Raw genomic sequence first — 24,296 nt, 5'->3', positions numbered from 1 at the left:
AGCATGAGCTCACGTACAGCCATGTCTGCGACTGCAAGGTGTACCTTCTCCAGCATGTTTTTACCCTTGGCCACCATCCCTTCAGTGGTTTGCCTGCTGCATCACAGCCATGACACTCAGGAGAGTCCCACTCCCACGTGGACTCGCCTACAGATCCCAGTCCCTTCGCCTCAGGCTCTCGCTGGCATTCCAGCCTGTGCAGTACAGCAGCCCAGACAGGGCAGCGGTCCCTGGCCACCTGCCAGCACAGGCACAGGGCCACTGCTGTTATCAAAACGTTCCCAGGCACAGCAGAACCAGATGATAAGCAGCACAGCAGAGCAGCAAGCAGCAAAAGCAAAGAGCAGCCACTAACGAGCGCTGCTCTGCACAGTGAGGCAAGCAAGCCCCATGGCAAGCACAGGAGCCTGTCAATTAATAGCTAAACAGCAATAACAGCTGTAAATTGCATCTAGCACATTCCAATCATCTGTCCTTATCTCGAACCCTTTGTGCCCAACCTTGGGTGCCAAAAGGGGCTGTTGTCTCTACCCCTGCCCAAACCAGCACAGTTATCCTTCATCTGCTTCTGTCTCTTCAGTTCACAGGAGTGGACGCTGAACAGCAGTGAGATACAGAGGGTGCAGGGTGATGGAGGTGGGAAGGACTGCGATGATGCTGAAAATAGAGGATATGGTCAAGTGAGGTAACAATCGACATTAAAGAAGAAAGAGTACTTTATTAAAAGGGAAGCTTAAAAGGGAAGAACTTGGTATGTTGCAAAACAGGAGTAGAATACATAATTGCTGGTCTGTAGTATTCCCTCTGGAATTATATACAAATAATGTAAGATAAATACTGTGTATTTCTTTCCAGTGGGGCTGCAACAAGACTGTTGCTAAGGGATGAGCTGCCAGAATAATAATGAAGAGCATTGCTATAAATTCTTCTAAAACAAAGGGGATTTAGTTTTTTTTAAAGAGGAATTCTACTAGTATGATATTGCTTAGGAAGTTTTGAGCAGAACTGTTGCTCTAGAACAGCCGCTGTGGGTTAAGGTGAGCCTGTTGAAGCCAGAGGAGGCAATCGTGGTGAGGCAGTTAGATGTGAACTGCTGCCAGTATTCAAGCTGAGTGCTAGCAGAAATGCCAGGGTAAGTAGAGGAGCATTAATGGTTTCATCTCAGTCATTTCCAGCTTTTGGAAGGAAGGTGGAAGGGCAGGAGAAAAAAGCAATACTACAGAAAAAATAACAATGAGAATGATACCAAGAGCTATATGGAACCTGGAGAAGCCTAAAGGGCCTGTTCCTAATCAATAACACCCTCAAGATACAGTGTAAGAGAAAGGAAGTATTCACCGTGTGAGATGGAGACAAGGATGAGGGGCTGAGGCAGATGCAGGGAAAGTTTATGATAAGTATTAAGCAAAGTTCTCAATAGCATGGCTTGCTCCTGCCATTGAGGCTGTGTTCTGGAAGGTGCAGTGTTCTGATAAAATACAAAATTCCCTCCTTATTTGGAAATAAAAGATCATGTCACAGCAATACACTGAGCTTCTCCATCATCCTGGGCTCACGCTCTGCTTGGGGATCGGATATGCAGGGCAACGTTTCTCCTTACAGGGTGGGAAGGAAGGCTTATCCTTTTCCAGCAAAGGGCAGGATAGTATTTGGAAGGTGCAGTTGAGTGTGGCATATTTAATATTCAGCTGGAGTTTGGAGTAATGTGGTTTTCTTGCAGCATTTGGGGAGCGCTCCTCCTGCGGCAATGGGCTTTGGGGAGGGTGCTGAGAGGCTCCTGCTGAGCTGTGCTGGGAAGACACGGCGCTGTGTCGGACAAGAAGGTTAAGAGTAACCTGGAATGCGCAGGCTTAAAGGACAGGAAAAATGAGTACAAAGGGAACTGCAACTCCTCTTTCTTCTCCTTCAAACCTGTTAGTTTCAAAGTCTTCAGAGAAATCCTTTCCTGGACTAAGATCGTTCAAGCTGTTTCATTCGTACAACAAATCAGTGGTGGTGTGTGTGGTGTGCAGAGTGGAGGAGCCATCTAAGACTAAAATTAATCAGTCTTTTAGCTAATATCAGCAGAAGCTGGCCCACAGCAGGTGACTTTCTGTAACCTGATGTAATGTCTGTGCTTAGGGTCATGGAACAGGGACCTGTCCTGGAGGAGTTGCTCTTTTTTTTTTTTTCCCCACAGTGAAGACAGTGAAAAGTTAGGAAAAACATCAGCTGCTATTGGTAGGGTTATTTTCTGTTCCTCTCTTGTACACAGCCTATGGGGCTCATGCTGCAGTCTGTGGGGGTGAATGGGGGCGAGCAGCAGGAGAGCGGGAGTAGTGGCCACTGTACTTTTATCCCGTGGAGTGACAACCTCTGCAGCGACTTTACAGGAGCTCTGCTTTGTGTCACAGTGCAGGAGTTGCCAGGAGAGGGGAGCAAATGGGGAAAATCAAGGTTTGGTTTATAAAGCAGGTTTGCCCCTTGAGTGAAGAGCATTAGTGATGTACCAGTGACTGAACCAGGCTTTCAGGGATGCAAGATTTGACTATAGGGATGTACACTCTCAGTCCCCTGTTAAAGACTAAGGGGAGGCTCCGACAGCCTAAGCTGCCTGTCTCCCTGCCTGTACTCCTGGGAGCAGCAGCTGGTGCTACGGGATCGAGTGACACTGTTTCTTGTTCAACACAACTATCAGCTTCTTGGAGCATCCGCCTTTTGCTCACACCATGATTAAATCGTGCAGGGAGAACACGTGTTTCTCAAATCTCCCTGCAGCCCTTTGGATATGACTGTGTTTTAAGTTTGACAAGGGGAGGTGAGGGTGCACGTGAAAGTGCACAGTTCTGAGTTTGTTCTTTTTGCTGCTTTCATACTGCAAAGATCAATAATTTACCTCCTGTCAGGTGAAACCAGATTAGTTGCATTAATTTTTGAATGCTTGCATAGTGTGTGTGAATTGTTCTTACCTTGCTGGAGTCCTGTGTGCAGCCCTGCCATGCTGTGGTGGCAGGAGAGCTATGCTGAGCTGTGCTGTGCTGGCTGCATGTGTGGTTTATGGGGCACTAGATGTGGATAAATGTTGCTGTATTAACAGGAGGCAGGGAAGAGGGGGAATCAACGACAAACTGTCAGGCACAGACCTTCCTCACATGGGCATTTTGCTCCACTGTCTCTTTGCAAATATGATACCCAGAGAGTGTTATGGTCACACATAAAATGCTGCTGTGAGAAGAGGCTGGTGGCAGCATCCTGGCAGCAGCAGCGGCCCCTCTGTGTCCAGAGACAGCGATTGCTGTGCCTGCGCCGCAGGAGCTGCCTCAGGCCCGTGGCCCCGCGCTCTCCGCCACCAGGAGTAAATGTAACTCTCTGATCATACCTCTCTGATCGTACCTCTCATTTGTGCATTGATTTCGAACTAATGATGTGTTTGTGTGTGCATACCTGGGGGAGGAAAAAAGGTCAATGTGCTGGAATCGCTGCTCCTCGGGTTCGGAGTGCGTAGCTCAGGGCTGTCGGGGAGGTGCTGCATGTAGTGCTGCTGCTGTGCCTGCATCTTTACAAAGTCTTGGAAAGATTCAATTAAAACTGTTTCCTGGATTTCATCTTCTGCAGGAGCAGCCTTTTATAGGTTCTACCCATGGGGTATTGTTTATCCAACTTAAGGTATTTAAATGCAGAGTATTATTCTGGTGTATTTATTCTATGGAAACCTAGACTTCCTTTTTTTCCTGAGCAGTTTGGCATTATGTGCAGCAGATGCAGTGTACGTTCTGCAACGGCTATGGGAGCTGAGATTGAAGTGGGTTTGACTTTCTGCATGTTGTCAAAAGCCTGCAGGTAAGCTGGCCTCACTGTGTCTGAGCATCCCGTTTCTTACAGCTATATTAAAATGCTTCCATACGTATCACGTACATATATGTATAAACTGAATATTGTGATTCTCCTGGGTGTTGCCACGAGGGCAACATGAGGGCACGTCTCTTGCACTGCCATTGCACCAGCACTCGGCTCCCCCAGGTTTCTCACTGTGTGAATCACAGCTGACAAGTCAGCCAAAACAATGAAGTTACCTGTGCCAGTGCTGTGATGAAAGCACCCATCCTTCTCCTCTGCTGGAAATCCTCTGGTTAGACTCGGTTACCCACAACTCTTTTCCTTGTATATCATCACAGGATTGAGCTGCAGCAAATTTCTTATATGATCAATCCTGTTCACCCGCAAGATATGACTGGCCCTTTTCCTCAGATCCTAATCAATGCCTTCTCCCTTGGAATTGTTTCTACTTTCTGCTTTATTTATCTCTGCAGCCAGATTCCCAGGCCAGTCCAGAGTCTATTCAAAGGCATTAGGTTTGCATCTCTCCTGTGCAGGATGTCTCCAAAGTCAGAACCATCTCCTTTGAGTAAAAGGCAGTTCTTGTGTCTTTACAGACTCTTTCCCATGCCAGAAGCTCACCCTACGTGGACACTCTTGGATCAGTCCAGCCTGTTCCCATCTCCATCAGCCGCTTTCTGCTCCTGCCAAGCCCCAGTCCTTGGTGGTCTCTGTCACCTCCAGCTCTCCTTCCCGCCGCCCCAGATAGGCAGCAGCTCTCAGAGGGGCAGCCAGGGCGGGCCCGTGCCCACTGCCCAGGGCTGGCTGCCTGGCTCTGCCCTCAACAGGAGGCCACCAGAGCAGCTCCTGGTACGTACCTGACGTGGAACTTGTGTGCTTCTGAGTTACACTGCACAGAACCATTCTCCAGCTCCAAAAGCTTACGGTATCATCTGCCCGTTAGTTTTCATTTTCTCATCTGGCACTAGTGCTGTATTGTTATTCATTTTATGTGCCCTTTATCATGATTGTCAGTAAATCTCCAGCAGACACAAAGCAATGGGGTGTGTTTGCAGCACAGCAGCTACCAGGGCTTGGCAAAATAGCAGTGTAAAAATCATTTGCATTACAGCTAATAAAGACAGTTGGAATGGACCCCAAAACATGTTCAATAAACCAATAAGAGTGACTGCTGATTATACTCCTACTTCAGTAAAAGTAACTTGTTTTCTTTCACTGTTTAGAGTACTGTAATGGTGTGGTGTAGTATTTTACCCACAATTTAAATCTAACGTAACGCTCAATGCCTGCCTTTAAATGCTGACAGTTTGCAAACCGTTTCCGACCTCACGCCTTATGCACTTTATTTCCTCTGTATCCGGGCAGGGTAAATGTCTCACCGTGTACTTTGCTGTAACTCCTGGCAAACATTGTGACTGTTACAGCTATCACTTTGGGGAATGAAGGCTTTGGGGTTAACAATTTGGGGTTTTTTTTGACCCCAAATTCCTGCATTCAGAAATCTTTTGCAGGAATAGAGAGATCATACTTAGGAAAGGAATTACATGAATTACTTGGCTAATAGAATGATTTGAGAATATAGATGCTGACACGCTGCTATGGCTCCCTCTCCGTTTCCCCGTAGCAAGTTCAGCTCATGTATGCCATGGAAATGATTTATTTAAAATAGAAGTGTCAGACCTTGAGACAATAATATCCTACCAGATCTGCATGTCTCCGAAATCTGTGCTTGTTCTGAAACATGTACATTTTGCCTTTCTTTAAAGAACACGCCTCATTTTTCCCCTTGTTTGATGCATGCCGGCAGTTTTTAGAAAGAGGGTAACTGATAGACATTTTTAACAGTAATGACAAATAAATAACATCTCTTGCCCACAGTACTGACAAGGCAAGGATTCTGTGCGGGATTATATAGGCAAAAACTGCAAGCAGGATTTGCCTGTACCCTGTGCCATACATGAAACAACAAATCAGTCCATACCAAGTTCATTTAGCCATATTTTACATCTTCTAGAACTGGAATTGTGTAGCCTACAAAACAATTTATATTTTATCTGTACCATCTAATTAATTAAATGGCCCCAGAGTACCAGACTCACAAATCTCGTTAATAGCTGAATACTGAAATAAAGGCTGTTCACCCCTACTAGAATAATATTTGCATATCTCCACCTGCGATGGGTAATAAGTACCTGCCACAAATCAGAATTATGAATTTTGTACGCCTAACAAAACCGCAGGGGAAATTATACCTCAGACATTCCATAATAATTGCAGCTAAGCTGTTTAGTGCCATCCACTTATTCTGCCTGAAGTGTTTAAAGCAGCAACAGTTGTAAATGAATTCAGGCACACATTCAAGAGAAAATGCTTTAAAAAGTTTTTCTGTCTTGCCATATGTAATTATCTTTATAGAAATGTTCAGCTACAAGTTATAACATGCTCACATTTAAAATTGCAAATTAAAAAGTAAGTTCCTCCAATTAAAGTACATTTTCTAAGAGGGTTTTTTTTAAAGTTTACTATGATGATGTGACCTCCCAGAATCAGTGATCCGGTCTATAAACAGCCACAGCGAGGGGCTTGCTTTTGCAGTGCTGCTTTCCCCAGCAGTGTGCGATTCCTGGGGGAGAGGTAGCTGTTAAGGCTTGGACAGAAATATACTGCACTGTAGATAGTCTCCTAGGCCAAGGAATTTGGACGTTAAAGCAGACAGCACGAGCTGCCTCCAGTTTGTTTTCACGACAGGAGCGGAAACTGTATGGAGCAGAAACTGTATGGAGCAGAGTGTTGAAGGCAGTGGCAAGATGCTAGTGGCCCCAGCTTCTGTTTGGGAGTGTAAAGGAACAGTAACACCCAAGTCCATGCTTCATATAGTGATTCGGCTTCAGAGCACCCCTTTATAAGCACAGATTCTGCTCAGTCACCTTCATTCAGGCAGCTCTAGGAAGTGCACCGTCCCTCCTCTCGGAAACACAGGGCGCCCCGTGAACGCGGGATGAGCCCATCCTTGGCGTGAGTGTGCCTGCTGCTTGGGGCACTCTGTGGCAGCTGCCGGGTCAGCAGCAGAGGGTAGCAAACCAGGGCACAGGCAGTGCTGCTGAGGTGCTGGCAGAAGCCCAGCCTGCCTGGCCTCTGGGCCTGGTGGGGACCAGAGCTTTGTCGCTGCGGACATAGACGTTGGGCAGCAGAGCGGTGACAGTCCTACTGACTCTCCTAGTGTGGACACATGACTTGTTATAGTACAGACTCTAGAGAAGGCAACAGGCCAGTGACTCCACCCTGGTTCTTACTGAACTGTGTGTTTTATGAAGAACGAGGCTCTCCCTCACTGCAGCAGAAGAGAGCAGAGCTAAAACTGCAGTCTAAACAGTACTTGTGATTGCTGAAATCAGTTCATCACTTTAAAGATAGCCTTCTACTTTTGGGGACTTTTCTCTTAGTAATGCACAGCACATTTGGGCTCTGCGATGGCAGTACTGGAGGGAAAGGAGGTATGGGGAGGCCTCATTTCCATCAGATGAGAAGGGCAGAGGCAGCCCAGGAGAGGGCATGGCGTGGCAGGGGGACAGCTCTGGGTGTCCCTGAGGAAGCTGTGTCCTGGTGGGAGACTGGCAGTTCGGGCAGGCACTCAGCTGGGCATGTCTGTGCAGACAGCCTAGCTCACCTCAGGGCCACGTTTGAGCTGTTGTATTGTTAGCCACTGTAGCCACATAGCACCGGCTGATAACCCCCCTATACCGTGTGCAGCCCCTCACAACCGGGGCAGGAGAGTCGGCTCGTGGAGGGGCTGTGCCTGGACTGAGCCCTGCCAGCCACACACAGACCCCGGGGAATGGGGCACCATGGCACTGCGGCTCCTCTGCCTGCCCACATCCACCTCTGTATGCTGGGAGGGTAGCAGGCATTTTGCCAGGGTTCTAGTAAAGGATTAAAACATAATTAGGATTTATATATGTTCAAAAGGAAGGGGCACAGTGCAGCAAGTCACAAGGAGGTGATTAAGCCAGGTTGCCTGGCTTTGCCTAGACTGACAGCAGTGAGGTTTTAGGAGAAGAGCTTATAGCCTATTACCATGATGAGGCATAGCTTAGAACTACATTTTATATTTTGTATTTTAGAGGACTAACAGATGAGGTCCCGACGGATTCTTTTTCATATTACATAAAATGGCTGTAGAAGTTGAACCATAATCTCTCAGTAACTTACACATTAGCCCAAGGCAATAAAGATGTTTTTATTGGAGGCAGATTTCATGAAAAGTTGTTCGGTTTTATCTCTGAATATTGTGCTATGCTGAAGGCATTTAAGTATCCTGTTGGGACACTCTGTCCTGGAAAGCAGTTACTCTCAAAAGGACAGTGAGGTCATTGGAAAAGCTCTCTTCCCCACGAGGTGCCGCGGGATCCTGCCCTTTCCTCTCTGCTCATCCCTCGCTCTTTCTCCTTAGCTGCAAACAGAGGCCGAGCCACACTTTGGCTGCTTGCTCCCTGAGGGATCTGGATCTGGCATCGGAAGCCCAACACGGCTGAAAGGGAAGCCCTGGTGCTGCTGCCTGCCCAGGCCTCCTTCCTCCCTCCCCGCCATGCAGCAGCATCCTACTTCTCTCCACCAAGGAGAGAAGTCTGGTCTGAATTCACACCTTTTACCTGGGCGGCTCCCAAGACCAGCAGAATGCTTCCTTCCTGTAAGGTGACACCTTCCCATGTTGTCTGGAAGTAATTAAAATGTTTACTCCAACTCCCATCAACTTCTGTTGATGTTTCCTAACATCCTTTTTTCTAATCTCGACAAAGGTAGCACTAGTTACCTCTGCCTATTTGGAGCCCTGTGGCAACCACCGCTCCCCTGACAGCTCATGCTTGTCAGGCTGCCTCTGTCTGTGTCCTTCCCAGGTTTCACAGGTAACGTAACCCACTTGTCATCAAGCCTCTTCTGCCCATCACCCATCTCTCAGCATCACCCTGCCACCATCTCTTGGCGCTTGCTGTCGTTACAGGACGGTTCTGTTTGCTGTCAGACTCTTCCAGACTTCTCGTATTCCTGTGCTTGCTCTCCCTTTGGTTGGCAGCGGTGGGTCATAAATATCCCTTAGCCTGGCTTCTGTCTGTGATCGAGAACTGTGTGTGTCTCCAGGGCTTGTACATTTGGAGGACTGTTGATGATTGAGGGGTCCTCTCAGGTGCTCTCTGTTCCCATGCAGTCTCTCCTTGATTTTGCTGCCCTGTTTGGTTCTTGTAGAAGCTCAAATACATCCCAAAGGTGGAGGAGTATCCTCTCTGAAGCCAAAGACGTTAAGGTCTCGACTTGAGTGCTAGTGGCTAATATCATCAGAAAATGCTTATTGTGCTGCTATGTAAATGGAGCAGCCTAAGCAGCAGTGTTACTCGGGCTCAGTCCCTCTCCAGCTGTATTTGTATCTGCTTGCCTCTGTCTGAAAGGCAGATGGGGAGCTGGTGTTAGTGGTTTCTTTCCATAAACTATTATGCAGAGGATAATCTCTGATTGATGAGGTCGTGCCCTGCTACCTTACAAAGAAACACATGTGTCTCTCTTAGGTTTAAACCTAAGGCCATACTTGACAATCAGTCAGCAGTTTCTCATTGATTATGACTGCCAGCGATTTTTATTATGCTTTTTTTTTGGTTTTATTTCCTTCATTTATCCAAATCTACCAAATATTTCTGTTTAATCTTTCAATCTATAAAAAGTACAGGTTTCATGTTATGCCGTGCTTTAGTGTGTGTGATAAAAAGACAGTTTTCCCTTTACCTTGCACTTTCCATTCATATTGTAATTTTTTGTTCAAGCTTAAGCAGTCCACATTTCATTAAAAAAACCTATACTATTCATATTTCTTTCATCCCTATAAGACGGTAAAAGCAATGTTGCTTTGATGAAATTTGGCAGGTAAGAGGATCTAGTTGAATCATCTCAAACCCCTGGAGTTTTGGGCCTCCAGCTATTATGGTAGAGCAGCTATGAGTATTCAGAAATTGGTCCTTTGTTTGCACTGAATTTCCAAGCCATCTGTAGCACACAAAAGCCACAGCTCTCTTTATAGTTCAGAATGAATATTTAAAAACTCAGTTTTAGATTTTATTTGTAGCACTTCAGATCTCTCTATCCCATCTGTCTTGTGTCTCAGAGCAGTTGTATTAAACTCAGAACGGAAGGTAAAGCCTGGTTCCTTTGGTACAGCAGTGTGCACGTGCACCGTCAGCATGGTCACACAGTTTTATTTACTCACATGCTGGAGATTATTATTAGAATGTTAACAAGCGGCTGCAAATATCAGGTCGTCCAGTCTGATGACCCACAGCCTCTTGTAGCGTGGCAGAACAAAGCCAAGGTCTGTGTGGGTGCTGCTGGCTCTGGTGAGCGCGTCGAGGGCTGGAGCAGCCACCAGCGCCCAGCCCAGCCTGGCTGCCCCCTCGGCTTGGGAAGTGGCGCCCAGACACAAGTGCTGAGCCTCCACCTTCACAGCACGGTGGGGAAGTGCCAAAGGCCCTCAGAAGAAGGGGAGATGTGAGCACATGTCACGACGAGAGGGGCCTGGGGCCGGCTAGCGTGGAGGAGGCCGTAGGGAAGGGACTGCTCATTTCAGACAGCGATGCTCATGGGGAAAGGGCTGCTCATTTCAGACAGTGATGGCATATACATTCCCATCCCTATGTACATGCCTGCCTATTTCATGGGAAATTTAGCAAGAAACAACAGAGCTCCTTCAAATTATAGGAATAGAAGTCCTTGTGGTAATTTACTCTGTTAAGGTATCATCATCTGCTTGAGTCAGATTCGATATTGTGTCTCTAAACCTCAGCCACATCTCTCAACAACAACGTGCAATTTTTTTTTCTCTTCTGTGTTTAACCAGCAACCTGAAGTCACCTATTCTGCATTAGTGGTATGACAAGAGAAGCGCCATGTCTTGCTTAAAAAGTGAGACTCGTCCACCTCTCATTAAGGCATCCTTCGGTTCTGGTAAGTTGTTTATCCTTTGTTTTCATTCTGTGTCCTGTCCTGAGTGGTAGCAGGATGTCTGTTGTTCTCCTGGGTTGTAAATGAATCACTACTCCAAAGGAGCATTTCTCTGTGATATTTTTTAGTGTAGAAATAGATGGGTTTATATGTATATGTGCTTAGGTGTGTTTTGCCATCCCTTTCTGGAAAAAGAAGAGCGAAATACGTAAGTTAATCCACAGTACTATGAAAAACTTGTTTGTTTCAACAAGACTTCTCATATAACAACCACGTTGCAATTGACTAAAGGCTGTGTTGTCCTTCATGTGAAATGACACGAATGAAGGCTATGGTATCCTGAACTGAGGTCCTGGAATCAACTGAAAAACTAGAGGAGGCTGACATAATTTGTGAGATGGTGTTTGCTAGCACAGGGCCAGCCACAATTACCTGAACACCAGCTTTCTGCAGAACCCTCGAAGCACAGAGGTAGTCAAAAGAAACAAAATTATCACTGATGCCCCTGTGATAAAATCTCTAAGTGGAAAACATAACGGAGCCTGAGACCAAGTCTTGTGTGAAAGAGGCACTCTCAAAACCAAGGACAACAAAAAACCCAAAGTGTTTCTCTGGGGAGCTCTGAACCCTTTAGGCTCCAGCTGCCCTGCTGGAAAGGCCTGAGCTCCTTGGTGAGTGGCTCTGGCAGCATCTGGCAGACTTTACTCTGATTAATAATACTTAGAAGTCTCTAGGGCTGCCTGTAGTCTCAGGAAATAGATATTTTTTTCATTTGCTTTTTCATAAAGCCTTTGTTCCTTCCACAGAAATGTGTGGCTGATCCGTTGTAAGCGTTCTGTATGGCGGTTTTAATCCTTTTGCTTTGTGTGTATATTCAGCTGCCTGTTTCCTACGCTTTTCCCATCCTCATCCTGAGCAGTGAAGCTCCTTCCACCACAGTAGGTCAGCAAGGTGGGGTGGGTGCTGCTGCCTGGCTGCAGCCTGCTGGCTTGTGCAGCACTGCAGGCATCTTCACCTCCTTCTGCTCTATGGTGCATTGCAATAGCAAGATGAGTTTGGTTCTACTGCAGGATTTCTGAAAAGGAGAGCCTGGCCTTAGGTTCCAAAGTGCAACCAAAAACATTGGGTGCATTGAAGCTTTGGCTGGCCTCAAAAAAGCTTCTTCACAGTCTAAATTTTGCAAGAGGTTATTTTGTAGGCATCTCAAGCACTGATTTAGGAATCGTCCCCACAGTCCTGTAGTTACACAGTGGAGCTCTGGGCTTTAGTCTCTCTAAGGAGCTGGACACAGCCTCAAGTTGCACCATGGGAGATTTAGATTGGATATTAGGAAAAATTTCTTCACCAAAAGGGTTGTCAGCCCCTGTGCCAGGCTGCCCAGGGAGATGGGGGAGTCCCCAGCCCTGGAAGGATACCAAAGCCGTGGAGCTGAGGTGCTGAGGGCTGTGGGTTAGTGGTGACTGTGGCACTGTGAGGGGAGGGCTGGGACTCCAGGAGCTTAAAGGACTTTTCCAACCAAAACAGTTCTATTATTCTGTGATTCAGTGATTCTATGAGCAGTGCATTTATTTTTCTAACCTTTGCTGCAAAGGGCAGGTCGGAAATGCCCTCTAGGCAGAGCTCACACAGCCCAGCAGCAGCCCAGTCCCACTCCGCTCGCTGCTGCCAGCCTCCTCTCAGCCTTGTCCTCTGTCAGAAAGTTTTAAAGGTCATCCCAAAATGAAGAGGACAAGTAGTACAGTGGCAAAGAGGTGGGTTTGAAGTGACAGTATTAAGGTGCCAAGCAACTCAAGGATTTTTCCGTTTGCTCTTTCACAGCATGGGCATCGTTTGGTGCCCTGTAGCTGCACATTCACTAAGTATTCATGGAAATTCTGAAAAAGGATAAGTGATAGACAATGGGAGAGTTGGTTGGCTGCAGTTCTGATTAATGCTGGGGAAAAAAGAGAACATGTCCCTCAAACCACACGTGTGATATTCACAGACCAGTTCACTGACTTGCAGAGAAGAAGAATATTCAAATATTGACTTGTTTTCCTAAACCCAAAGAGATTTCTGACCACATGTTTACCAAACTTCCAGAATTCCGTCAGGCTGCACGTATGCACTTGTTAGTCACCAAACTAGTAAGGTGTCATTAAAACATTCATTGACACAGCCACCATCTACTTTAGCTAGACCTTCAGCATTACTAATTCAGGTCTGCCTGCATTTGCATGCAGCGCCTCAGCTACGCAGCTTTAATGCTGTTCTCTGTTTTGTTCTGCTGTCAGGTATCTTCCTCACTGAAGGATTTCTATATTACAGCTCTGAATGCAACCTGTTTTGTATGCTCGTGGACTAGCTCTAGGACTTGAAAAAAACCTGTTTTATATTCTACACTGGTTAATTTTTCATTTCCCTGGCACCTTGGTGAAAAGTAGTCAACACAGTTAACAGTATACATCGTGCAACAATAAATATTTTATTGGAGATATAATCTGCACAATTTACAAGTTTGATTTTTCTCTGGGTGTCTGAATAAATCTGTGATTTTAAATATTTGGTGAAAACTCATTTTTTTATAGTATATTAGTCTATGATCACTACGAAACGGATAGCCAGCTTTTTAATGGGAGCTGTAGACATTACCTTCGCTTCTTTCCCTAACATTACTAAGCTCTAATAAAGCTATTTTATGGGAAGGGTAGTCTGGAACAAGAAATATGGAGGTTTCATCCTGGGAACAGTAGATAATTCATATGCTAGTAAATTATATTTTGTTCCTTACACAAGATAACTTTAAGGAGGTTTTTTAAAATGTGTGTGTCTAAATACTTATATATCTAGTTTATATATGAATTTGATGTACATTTGTTTGGTTTTATTGTATTTTCTGGTTTATTCTGTTGGATTGAAGAGATTTATTTATGTCTGGCTTGCTGTTCCTGCCCTCGTCTTCAGCCCGTTGTAATGAAGGAAAAAAATCTGTTCTGTTCTGCTCCAGCATTTCCACTCCACACCTGCAGGCCCGTGGTTTCATGCATAGGAACAGAGGGCTGCAGATTGTTTGCTTTCCTTATGTATGACTAGGTTAGGCTTTTGCTGTTGCACACACCTAGAAACTGTACTTGATCCAGGAGACAAAAAGACAAATTACTCTGTACATGGGGTATTGAACTCCTATCACTATATTGTGATATATTAATTCTTCTTTAATGTATTTATCCTCACCGTGTGCCTGTGAGATAGGGAGGCTAAGTCATACTTATCTCAAAGATGGAGGATTAAGCCACAAAAAAGAACCCTAAGCAACTCGACTAAGGCTGCCTGGGATGTTCGTTGCAGAGCAGTGAATGATCATAGCTCTGAGCAGTGGTGTGAAGTGTGGGATTACTCACCCCCTGTCCCAAGGCTTCAGCTCTTGCCTCAGAAGCTGTGCTTTCACTTTGCCTGAATAAAATCCCATTTGAAGCAAACCACAAATTGTAAATCTAAGTGTTGTAGCCTGCAAGCCAACCAAGGGGTTTTAGGTACCACGTTGCTGGGTGTGCAATTCCCAGTCGCTTTTCCCCCGGTACTTCTGGTTTCTGGGAGCAGTCAACAGAGTCTCTTGAGGCAGCAAAGCAACAGCAGTACCCATTTGAATATAAAAGAGATTGTGAAGCGAAGGTGTAGCAGCTGATGATTGTGGATGGGTTTCAAGAGAGAAAAAGACTTTCATGTCATCCAAAGGATGAGCAGAAAAGGAGAAAATGAACAATAGACTTGAGAGAAAAGTTACCCAGCGTAGCTGGCTGTGTTATGCTGGTGAATACTTTCCAGAGCGGGGAAGTGGAAGCTCAGGTGCTCAAACAGTTTGAAATTAGGCTGATGAATGTGTTCAGAAAACAATTTGTGATTAAAGCGTTCTGATCCTAATGTTTGTTTCTCTGAAAGAAACTCATATTTGGTAATGCACTTGTTCCAAACCTGGTAACCTAAACATTGATGCATGTTTGCAAAATTGTGCTGTAGGCACACAGAGTGGCTGGAGGTTTAGAATTCTCTTGGGTACCAGAAACTATCAGCTCTTTCTCCCAGATGAAGATGAATGTGTTTACTGTTGATAAAATAGTCGTCTTTATTCTTGTAATGGATAACTTTAATACTGCTTCTTTTAAATGTCATCCACCTTCCCAATATCTCTCTTTTCCACCTTATCTACTCTCAAAAACTCAAGATGAAGTAACCTTACGGAACACAAATGGTTCTTGAGGTTTCATTAACCTCCTCTTGCCTCTTTGTGTGTGCTTAGTGACTAGAAGATCGTTACAACCACTTTAAAAGTGATTATTGTTCTGACAGTATCCTCCACGAGGCTTGTTGTCTTGCCATTGAACTGCATGGACTGTGCACAGGGCATTATCTCCTGTTTAAGCTGGGAACCCTGAGCCACAGATAAAGGAATTCAATCATCTCGCTATGCTAAGTAGTACAGTTCCTTTGATTTTAGACCTGTGGATCTTTGTGTAAAACCCCTGCCATTTCTTCTTTCTTTACCGTGGCCTTTTTTCATCTCCCACCATCCTTTGCCTTGTTTAAAGGTAGGGCTGTCATGGAGCTACCCCTTGCTTATCACCAGCAAAACCACCTTTCAGAAAGATCTACCTTTTTGCCCTGTCTGAAGTCAGTAAGAGTTAGCCTTGTCAGCCTTTATGAGAGCCCCATCATTGACTATAACCCCACGGCTGACTGCTGTGTTATGCAGAACCAGGCAGCCTGCAAGGATGTCAGATGCAGTATTGAGTCTGTGCTTTGACAATTGGAAAAGACACTGAGAATGAGATTTCACAATCCCAGAAGACCTTCGAGTGATCAATGAATTCTGAGCAAGTGAACTAGTAAGTGAACTTCTGCTGGTATAAGGGCAAAATCAAATTAGATCCATCAGCTGTTTCTGTCCTGGATAGCCACTGTCACCTAGAAATTATACAATAAGAAAGTAACTAAATCTGATGTATGAGACGGGGGATCAATGATGTGTTAGAATAAATGCAATGTAGCAGTAAGTCAACCGCCCAAAACCCAAACCACATTTTAAAAATCTTGCCAGTAAAGAGACATTTTCTGTTTACAAAATTCCTGAAGACTGGGACTCGTCAGGCTGTTTGGGGAATAAATCTTGTTCAAAGTTCTCTTGGTAAACTAGCAATGTACGAGCCTGAGCTTTGATATGCTGGTATGAGACAGACTCATCACGTTACAGGAGGCATTCTGATGTGAAAATGCTTGCCTCATTATTAATAATTGACAGAGCACACGATGATGTTCAGCACAGGAGCCTATTAGCTGAGCATTGCCAGCAGGATACAATGGCAGGGAATAGCCTGTCCTTAAACACAAAGCCAAAGGCAAGGACCGGCCCGTGTGATTTCTGTTCAGCTCTTGAGATGGTGTCCACCTGCCACCGTGGGAGCAGGTTGCTGTGCTCAGTCTGGAGAACGCTTCCTCAGAGTCTGTGCCAGACCTTGGGGCTTCTTTGCTGTTCCAAAGTTAGCATTTAAGGGGAGAATTGGTGTAATTAGGACTGAAGTGGAGCCACTGACTATAACTAGCATTTATCAACTTGTATTAAGGTATTGAATGCCCTCCAAGGACCAGAACCACCCGTGCTTGGCCATGTGCTGATGTTCACTGAGGCAGCACTTTCCTCCCCCTCTGCCTGACGTGCTGATGACAGGGGTTGCGAAAGGGGCAGCGAGTAGGATCTGGTGATAACTGCAGTTTGGGAAAGTTGAAGTCACAATTCTTCACTCAGATCTGAATTGTCAGCTTCACACATACCTTAAGTTCTTATGTAGAGGGTTTAGAACTGGATTTTTTTCTTTCTTTCTTTCTTTTTTTTTTGTTTCCTAAGAGAAAGGAATTATATTCACAGCTTACAGCTCTAAGCTCCTTAATTGGTTCACAATCAATCTGCAATTGTTCTGGGTTCTTCGGGGACAAGAGATCCTAAAATATCCTGGTTTATCATTAAAATGATCAGATTTATAGAAGCAGCGTTTTGTAATCAGTATAGCCTGTTCTCCCAAGTGGCAGCACTATTGATGACATGCCTGCAAAAGGTGGGTTAGGTGTACCAAACTGCTGAATCGTAGAAAGGGGGCTGGTACCAGTGGAACTGAGCATTCTGTGCTGGGAGGGAGCTTGGGAAGGGATGTGATCTCTTCACTTGAGGGGAGGGGGAATGTTGTTTGCCTTTTCCAGGGTGATTGTATTTATAAACTATTAACTTTACGTCAGTTCACTGGCAAGGTGGATTTTTTTTCTAATAATAAAGCAGCGAGAGACTTGTAGACGTAGTGAGTTACAGCATCTATAGCATCTCATTACGATGCAGCAGATGATCCCTGGGTACTATAGCATATTCAGACCAAACCTGTTCTTCTTCACTTCTGCTCTTAATTAGCAACTAAAAGATAAACATTTTTTCTGTCATTGCAGCACAGTAACAATCAGTGCAAGGCAATGCCCAGTGAGCCCTGCCCTAAATCCTGTAGCACTAAACAAAAAAATCCCCCCCCCCCCCCACTCCTCACTTTGATTTATTAACTCGAGATGAATGATTTGACTGTCAGAGTCTGTCAGTGCCACGCAATGAAAATGAAATCGGTGGCAGTGCCCTGTGTGTGAAGCCACTCGTCGTATCTAGCCTTAGCCATTTGCACTGAAGCTCCTCTCCTAGCCTGCTCCCCACCCCCATTCATTAGCTTTCTAAATCCTCTTGTCTTTCTGGAATCACTGCAGCAAGTTGAAAATGATATATGTAATGAAAACCCCTGTCTGCCTAGTGCAGAGAGGATGGAGAAAAAGGCAGTGCTTAGCAGTTGCTGCTGTGCTGATTCCAGCAACGATTAGTGCAGAATTTGTTAGGGAGGCTCACCAAGAGCAGAATATTAAGGCACAAAAGGGAAAGTCATTGTTTCTGAAGATCTGGATCTGTCTGGCTGGTTTTGTTTCCTCTTTGAATACTATGGCCAAATGCACCCACAGACTTTAGTGGGAAAGAAATGCGGGTGTCTTTGAGGCTTTGTTACAATTTGAGGCTATTTTCAATGTCATGCCAGAAATACATCATTGTGTTTTCAGTTTGGGCACCTGACGAGCAAGAAGCCATACAGGTTCTGTTTCACGTGCAGGCAGGGGCAGAGGGAAGGGCACTGCACCGTATTGTGATATGGTTCAACTCAGTAAATGATGGGTGGGAAAATACCAACAGATAAGCATTTGTGAGGTTTCAGGAGCTATGTGCACACAGCAAAGCGCTGGTTATTTAAGAAACTCTCTGTACGCTTCTGTGTGACACACACAAGGTTGGACTTCCCAGAAGCACTTCACAACACCAATCTGAGTCAGTGACATCGTGGGTGTTGGGCATTGCTGGTGCCAGGCTGTACTTGGACTTGATAAGCCAGGGTAAGGGACCTAGATGTTTGAAAGTCTTGTGCCTAACAGAGGACTCAAGCACGTCTTGCCTCGTAATGTGAAACTAAATCTATCTCGTAACTGAACAGCAGTGGCTGTTTTCTTGGTGGGAATCTGAGTTTATTATAGTCCTGATGTACCATAAGCTAGCAGGCCAGCAGTGCAGCTTTAGAGCTTGGAGCCCTACGGCCCTCGCTTTGGTTTCAGTGAATCTACAGGCTATGGTTTGGGCACAGAAGGTTTGAGATACTTGTGTTCACACATACACCACCATGCATTTCCTTCATGTCTGCACAATTCTTTGCCTGTTTCTGCGGCTCTTTTGTGGCTCTGGACTGAAGAATATGTCTTGGAGCCAGATATTATTCTTGACTGCAGGACTTTATAGTCAGATTGTGTTGTTAAAGATGCTTTTTAATTGCATGGGTGTGTGTCCCATACACAGCACATAATCTGAACGTTGTCTGTATCCTTGAACACCTTGAGGTGCCCGTGGAGATAAAAGCTTGTTTAATGCCCAATGTGCTGGAAACTTGTATTACAAAAAAGTCCTTGCCCTGAAGTATTTTACATTTTCAACTAATGTGATGTGAAAAACAGGAGGAAGGAAAATAGGAAGCATTGGGAAGTAAAGTGAGTCGCCCAAGTTCTGGCAGCTGGTTTCCAGCTTGTAATCCAGTCCCTGAGCAATGAATCACACTGCTTACCAAAGGCCAATTTGTGAAGGAATGAGCTCCTACTGGGAAGCAACAGGCTAGTACATGCCTATCGACTTCTCTGCCAGATCTTCCCCATCTTGGCTCTGTGCTGCACTTCACCACTCAGCACAACATCCAAAAATGTTCCCAGCATAGCTGAGAGGCAGCAATAGAAGCAGAAGAAGCCACAGATGACCCTTTTGATTGTGTCTGCTTTGCAGGCGTGCGTACAGGCTCCTTGGGATGGCAGAATATCAGAAACAGCTACAACTCCATTTGATTCCTGTCTTTCTCTAAATCCACTTTGGAAAGCAACCTCAGGTATTAAAATGACAGACATGTAGTGCTAATCAAAACAACGCATATTTTTCGGATGGGAGAACTCCAGGCTACCTGTGCTGAGCCCAGCAGCACTTGCTTGTTCTCACACTCCAAGACAGGCTTTTGCTGCTGCAGATTTAGCATCGGGCTTCCTCACCACCTTGGGCTCTCCTTAGGGTGTATGGTCAGATATTGCTGCAGAATAGGTGTCACCTCCTTCTGAACGGAGCAATAAGGAGATATTTTTACTTTCAAGTTCCATGTCTTTAAAGCTGTTGCGATGGTTAATAGAGACTCCTGTGAAAAGCTTCATTCCTTAAAAAAGTAACAAGTGCAGGAATCCACTCCTTGTGCTATTTACCTTTTTTCCAGGTGGGATTCTTTTGTTGCGTACATTAGATGCTGAGCAGTTTGTTTTGGAGTGAAAACACGAAGAATGTATTTATGCCAAATGCTCTCAAGTTCTGAATCTTACGTGCTGCAGACTGTAGGATGTGCTGCTCTGTCGTCTTTCACCTTTATCCTCCTGACAATTTCATTTAAAAATAGCCAGAGAAGAGCCGACGACAGCCTAACACAGAGTCCACGTGTCCCCTCCTCCAGCCCCGAGCCTCTTGTTCTAGCACAACTCCTTTGCTTTTCCCCTTTGATTTGCACAAACCTACCTTCAGTGTTTCAAGCATTGCAGTGCATGAAACACTACAGCAGATGGTGCTTTTTGACGATGCCTTTCTACATGAAGCAACATTTTGTAGTGTATGCTGCATTATCAAAAAATCAAACATGTAATTATGCAAATATGTATGCCTTTATAATAATCAAGTTTTATTGTAAATGGTTGATGCACATCAATTTGATCCTGTAGTGCTGCTTTAAGTGCAGTTTAAGTGGCTTTTCAGTGTACCCAGAGGCAACACAAATGCATCTCTGGAATATTAATAAAATCCCGAATCTTTGAGACACCAACTGGTACAGCATTGCTTATACTGATTGAAACTAAATGCTAATCCCTTCCTTTATTTAAAAAAAAAAATCCCCTTTGTTATTTAAAACACTGATATTAGTGCGATATGAAAGGCCATTTTATTTTAAATTGTATTGTAATGTAGTTGTTACAATAATGCCTAATCATACTATATTCAGATTCCACAATGTAAATTTGATGAGACAAGAATCCAATCATCTTACAGCCATGAATACAGAGATGTATGTTAATATGTCCAGTCCTAATTCTGTAAATTGGTTAAGGAAATAGCTGTGTTCAGGTTCCAATCCTGAGCTTCCAAGTAACCAGCCCCCGAGTGCTCACTGCAGTTGCTTTTGCTCCCCGAGAATCAATAAGCTAAATACTCATGGGAAAAAGAAAAAATATGCAGGGATTTTGACATCCACAATGAAGTGTAAACTTTACTCCTCCTCCGATCCTGGCTTTTATATGTTGGTTGACCCCATTGGTCTAATGACAGCTGTCTCTCCCAATACATACACACAGACACACATTCTGCTGTGGTTCAGGTTACCAGATGGGCTGTGGATACAGATAAACCAAGACTGTAGGTTGTGTTTTGTCTGTCTGTTCCTCCTGTTCCAAAGAGCAGGGCACAAAAGGAGGCGACTGCATTGAAGAGAAGGCAGTAGCCATACCGTGTCCCCCATGCCTGTTCTAGTAGGCTGGGTGTTTATTTCTTGCAGTTGCTATAAACAGCCTCTGTTAACCTGAACCCAGACTGGGAACGTAGAGGAATGTTTGAGCTTCTGTCCTTGCTCTGCCCAGGTGTTCCCCAAACCGAATTTCCTCTAAACTTCGCAAAGCCTTTTAAGTTGTGCTTTCATTCCGTAGGATTTGTGCCTTCATTTTTGATCTCTGTTTTCAATTTCCCTCCTTCACCATCTCTCTGCCCTGCTATGTTTATGCACACTGCTAGTTCCTGTCTCCTCGCACACTGTCCTTCCTCTGCCTCCTTCCACCACTGTTTTGTAGCAGCTTCTGTGTGCTTGTGTGTTGCCCCCCTCTACTTTTCCCCCTCACAGATTTTCCCTCCTCTGTCAGCCTTCTGCTCCTCAGATTTATTTTCCAAATGTTTCTCTCAGTTTCGCCATTTGGCTCCCCAGTCCTTCCACACACATGTATTTCCTTGCTCCTGTTCTGCTTTCCACGTTCCCCTTCCAGGTTTTACCCTGTCTGATTTCTGTGTTTATCTTTTTTTATTTCTTCCCTGCTTTTCTCAATTCAGATTAGTTTAAAATAGTGCAGGAAAAGCTGCTCTTGTGAAACTCCATCCAGATTGCTCTCGGAGCAGCTGCTGTCCTGGCATTTCCAGTACTGAGTCAAACCTGAGCCTAGAGGATAGGAGGTCCCTAAAGGATCAAAACTCAGCTTCAGAATAGTACCCAAAATATTGGCAAGCAGAACAGGAATATAAAACCACAACCAGTAGTATCTGAAACCTCTCCCCATGGTTTTGACATGATCTAGTGTTTTCAGGGTGGTGTTTGCTTTGGTTTGGTTTTTTACCAAAGGAAGTGATTTCTCTGTCCTTGTTCAACATTCTTGTGACACTGAAGCACGGAAGAGACATCATGCACCTTGAGAAGGCACTAGGGCCCCTAAAATCTGTGCTGCAATTTTGCTTTTTCTCTTAACGTATAAAACCACATAAATACTAATTTTTAGAAAGTTATTGCAGGAGAATTCTGGGTCCGTAAACTGTCCTCTCTTATTGAGAGATTGGGTTACTTACAGAGGTGCTGAAAAACAACTGAGAGGTTTTTCTGGACTGAAAAAGCTCTCCAGGAACTCTAAGTTGACAGAAGCCTTTACATAAGATTATGAAAATGAAATATATAAAGAAACAAATCTGTAAAAGTAAATGACTATCACTTTTAAGTGTTTGCTCTTGTGTGCAAACCTGAAAGTAAAACTGATCAGCAACAAAACCAAAACTTGCTGACTTGCCATTTCATCAGCTGTGAAACCTGGGAACTTGGTTTGCTTTTTAAACTGTATTTTGTCTCATCACCTGGAATGACGTTTATGGTGAAGTGCCTTAGTTTTTAAAAGGTTTACCTTCTAACCAACAGTGGCTCATTCAACACAAATCCTGTGTTTCTGTGGCGCCGAACCAAAGAAGCTGCCCGAGTTAACTTATTCGATTATCCACAGAAGAAGCCATCCGGGTTTTTGAAGCTCAATGAGCAAATGATTTTCATCTGTTCCATAAATCTGTTTGTATATGAAAAATCTATAAGTACTATTACCTTTTGATTGCATTTGATATTCAGAAACCAAGCAATACCCTGCTCTGCTTCTGATTTCTATTTCAGTCCCGTGGCATTTCAAGCTTAATTTAAACCCAATAATAACAAAGTCCACGTCCAATGCCTCGATGTTATTTGCAAAGCCACTTAGGCAGCCACACACGCCGGGAGGTTTTTTCATTAAAGGTTCTGTGTCGGGGAATGCTTCAGGTATCCTTTGCCCCGTCTTGTGTGGGGCAAATCCTTAATTAGAAGATCATAGTGTCTGTATGTGATTTTGCGCTGTTTAAAAGAAGTAATTTTGTAAATGGCCATTTGAAAGACATTGCTGAAGGTCCGTGCACTTGGAAGAAAAAAGAGAAAATGTCTGAAATAGCATTCTTAATGGGTAAGGCTTGAGATACGTATGTATAGAGTTACACCATACTGAATGGTAGGCAGTGTTCTGTCTTTAAAGAAAAGGCTGAGACTCATGGTTGATAAATACAGTACTTTATAAGAAGTTTGGCTTTGCAGTCTGCATTGTCCACATAACAGTGAATAAACCATGAAAAACAGAAAGCTCAGTCATTGCCTGGTGTTTTGTTCTATATCTGCAAACGTCTGATTACTGCTGCGACTTGCAGTTGGATAGAAATTCTCATGCAAGCAAAGAGGCTTGATGGTTCAGGCACAACTGATTTTACTTCTGGTTTATATCCAGTGGCATATAAGGCTGCCCATATCTCTTGGTTTGCTTTCAAATGTGTTTCCAGACGTTACCCTCTACTTACTCTGATGGTCTGTATATTAGACTGCAATCACATCTCAGTTACACATCTTGAAAAGCCTATGAGCAAGGTTTTAATGTAGTTAGAGATTGCAGAGCCAAAACCTTAAGAGCCTTAAAACCTTTTAAAGCCACCATTCCCTCCTTGGCTCAGTGCAAAATCAGTTCTTAACTTTACAGCGAGGGTACCTGGTACCTCCGCAGCGAACGCTCATTACTTCAGCTGCTGAATTCCTCACCACATCTTCAAATGAACCTCCATTCTCATAATCATTCCTTCTGGTGGGCTGAAACGTGTTAGCTCGGACCGTTTATGAGTGTATTTACTCTTTTGGGGGCAACTTATCGGAATGCAAAGCCTAGGCTGTGTCAGTGCAGGTGTTGTTATGGGAAGGTGGCAGGCTTAATGACTGCGTCGAAAATAAATCTATTATTGTAATACTCTTCAGAGGAAAAAAGATAAAGACAGATACTGTTTATTGTTTTCTTTTTTAATGAATCTTACTCCCACCCTTTACCATTTCTCTCTTCCTTTAAATTTTTCCACAGAGAAATCTGAGTGTTGAATTTAACAAAGATTAAAATTCAGAGATTTTTTCCGTGGAGAAATTTATGTGTAGGAACACATTGGTTTGTTCTCATTACTTTTATTCTAATTTTTACACATTATTTAAAGGTGCAGCATAAAAAATGTTTTGTCATTAAAATGCTCTCTATGAAGACTTGAATAAACCTTTTTTTTTTCTCCCCAAGCAGCTTTCCAGTACCTTCATCTGCCAGTGGAAGCCCAAGTGCCCCCCTCTGCTGTGTGTTTGTCCCATGTGTGCGGCAGATGGAAAGGTCTGGAGCCCTGGTGCAAATCCCAGCTGTGAAAGCTGCCCTTGCAAGGTGAACCCCCACTCTACACGTTCTTCTCGCTGCTCTTGGAAGCTCCATCTTGTCCCAGCCACCTGCAGCATGGGCAGAAGAATTCTGCCTCTCCCGGGCTTCAGGTCAGTGGGCGCACT

General features: G+C 44.5%; 1 protein-coding gene across 1 annotated transcript; it reads left to right on the top strand.

Annotated features, from left to right (window-relative positions):
* The first annotated feature begins 343 nt into the window (after positions 1-343).
* LOC133626242 (uncharacterized) lies at positions 344-10,729 on the top strand. Its single transcript, XM_062003857.1, has 6 exons — positions 344-751; positions 3,719-3,819; positions 4,413-4,665; positions 8,267-8,503; positions 8,613-8,720; positions 10,694-10,729. Exons 2-6 carry the CDS (start codon positions 3,728-3,730, stop codon positions 10,727-10,729), a joined length of 726 nt encoding a protein of 241 aa, XP_061859841.1. The 5' UTR covers positions 344-751; positions 3,719-3,727.
* The last annotated feature ends 13,567 nt before the right edge of the window (positions 10,730-24,296 follow it).

The sequence above is a fragment of the Colius striatus genome, chromosome 10 (assembly GCF_028858725.1).
Source record: "Colius striatus isolate bColStr4 chromosome 10, bColStr4.1.hap1, whole genome shotgun sequence".
NCBI lineage: Eukaryota > Metazoa > Chordata > Aves > Coliiformes > Coliidae > Colius > Colius striatus.
The sequence above is the reverse complement of the archived record's forward strand: the minus strand, read 5'-3'. Positions and strand labels throughout refer to the sequence as shown.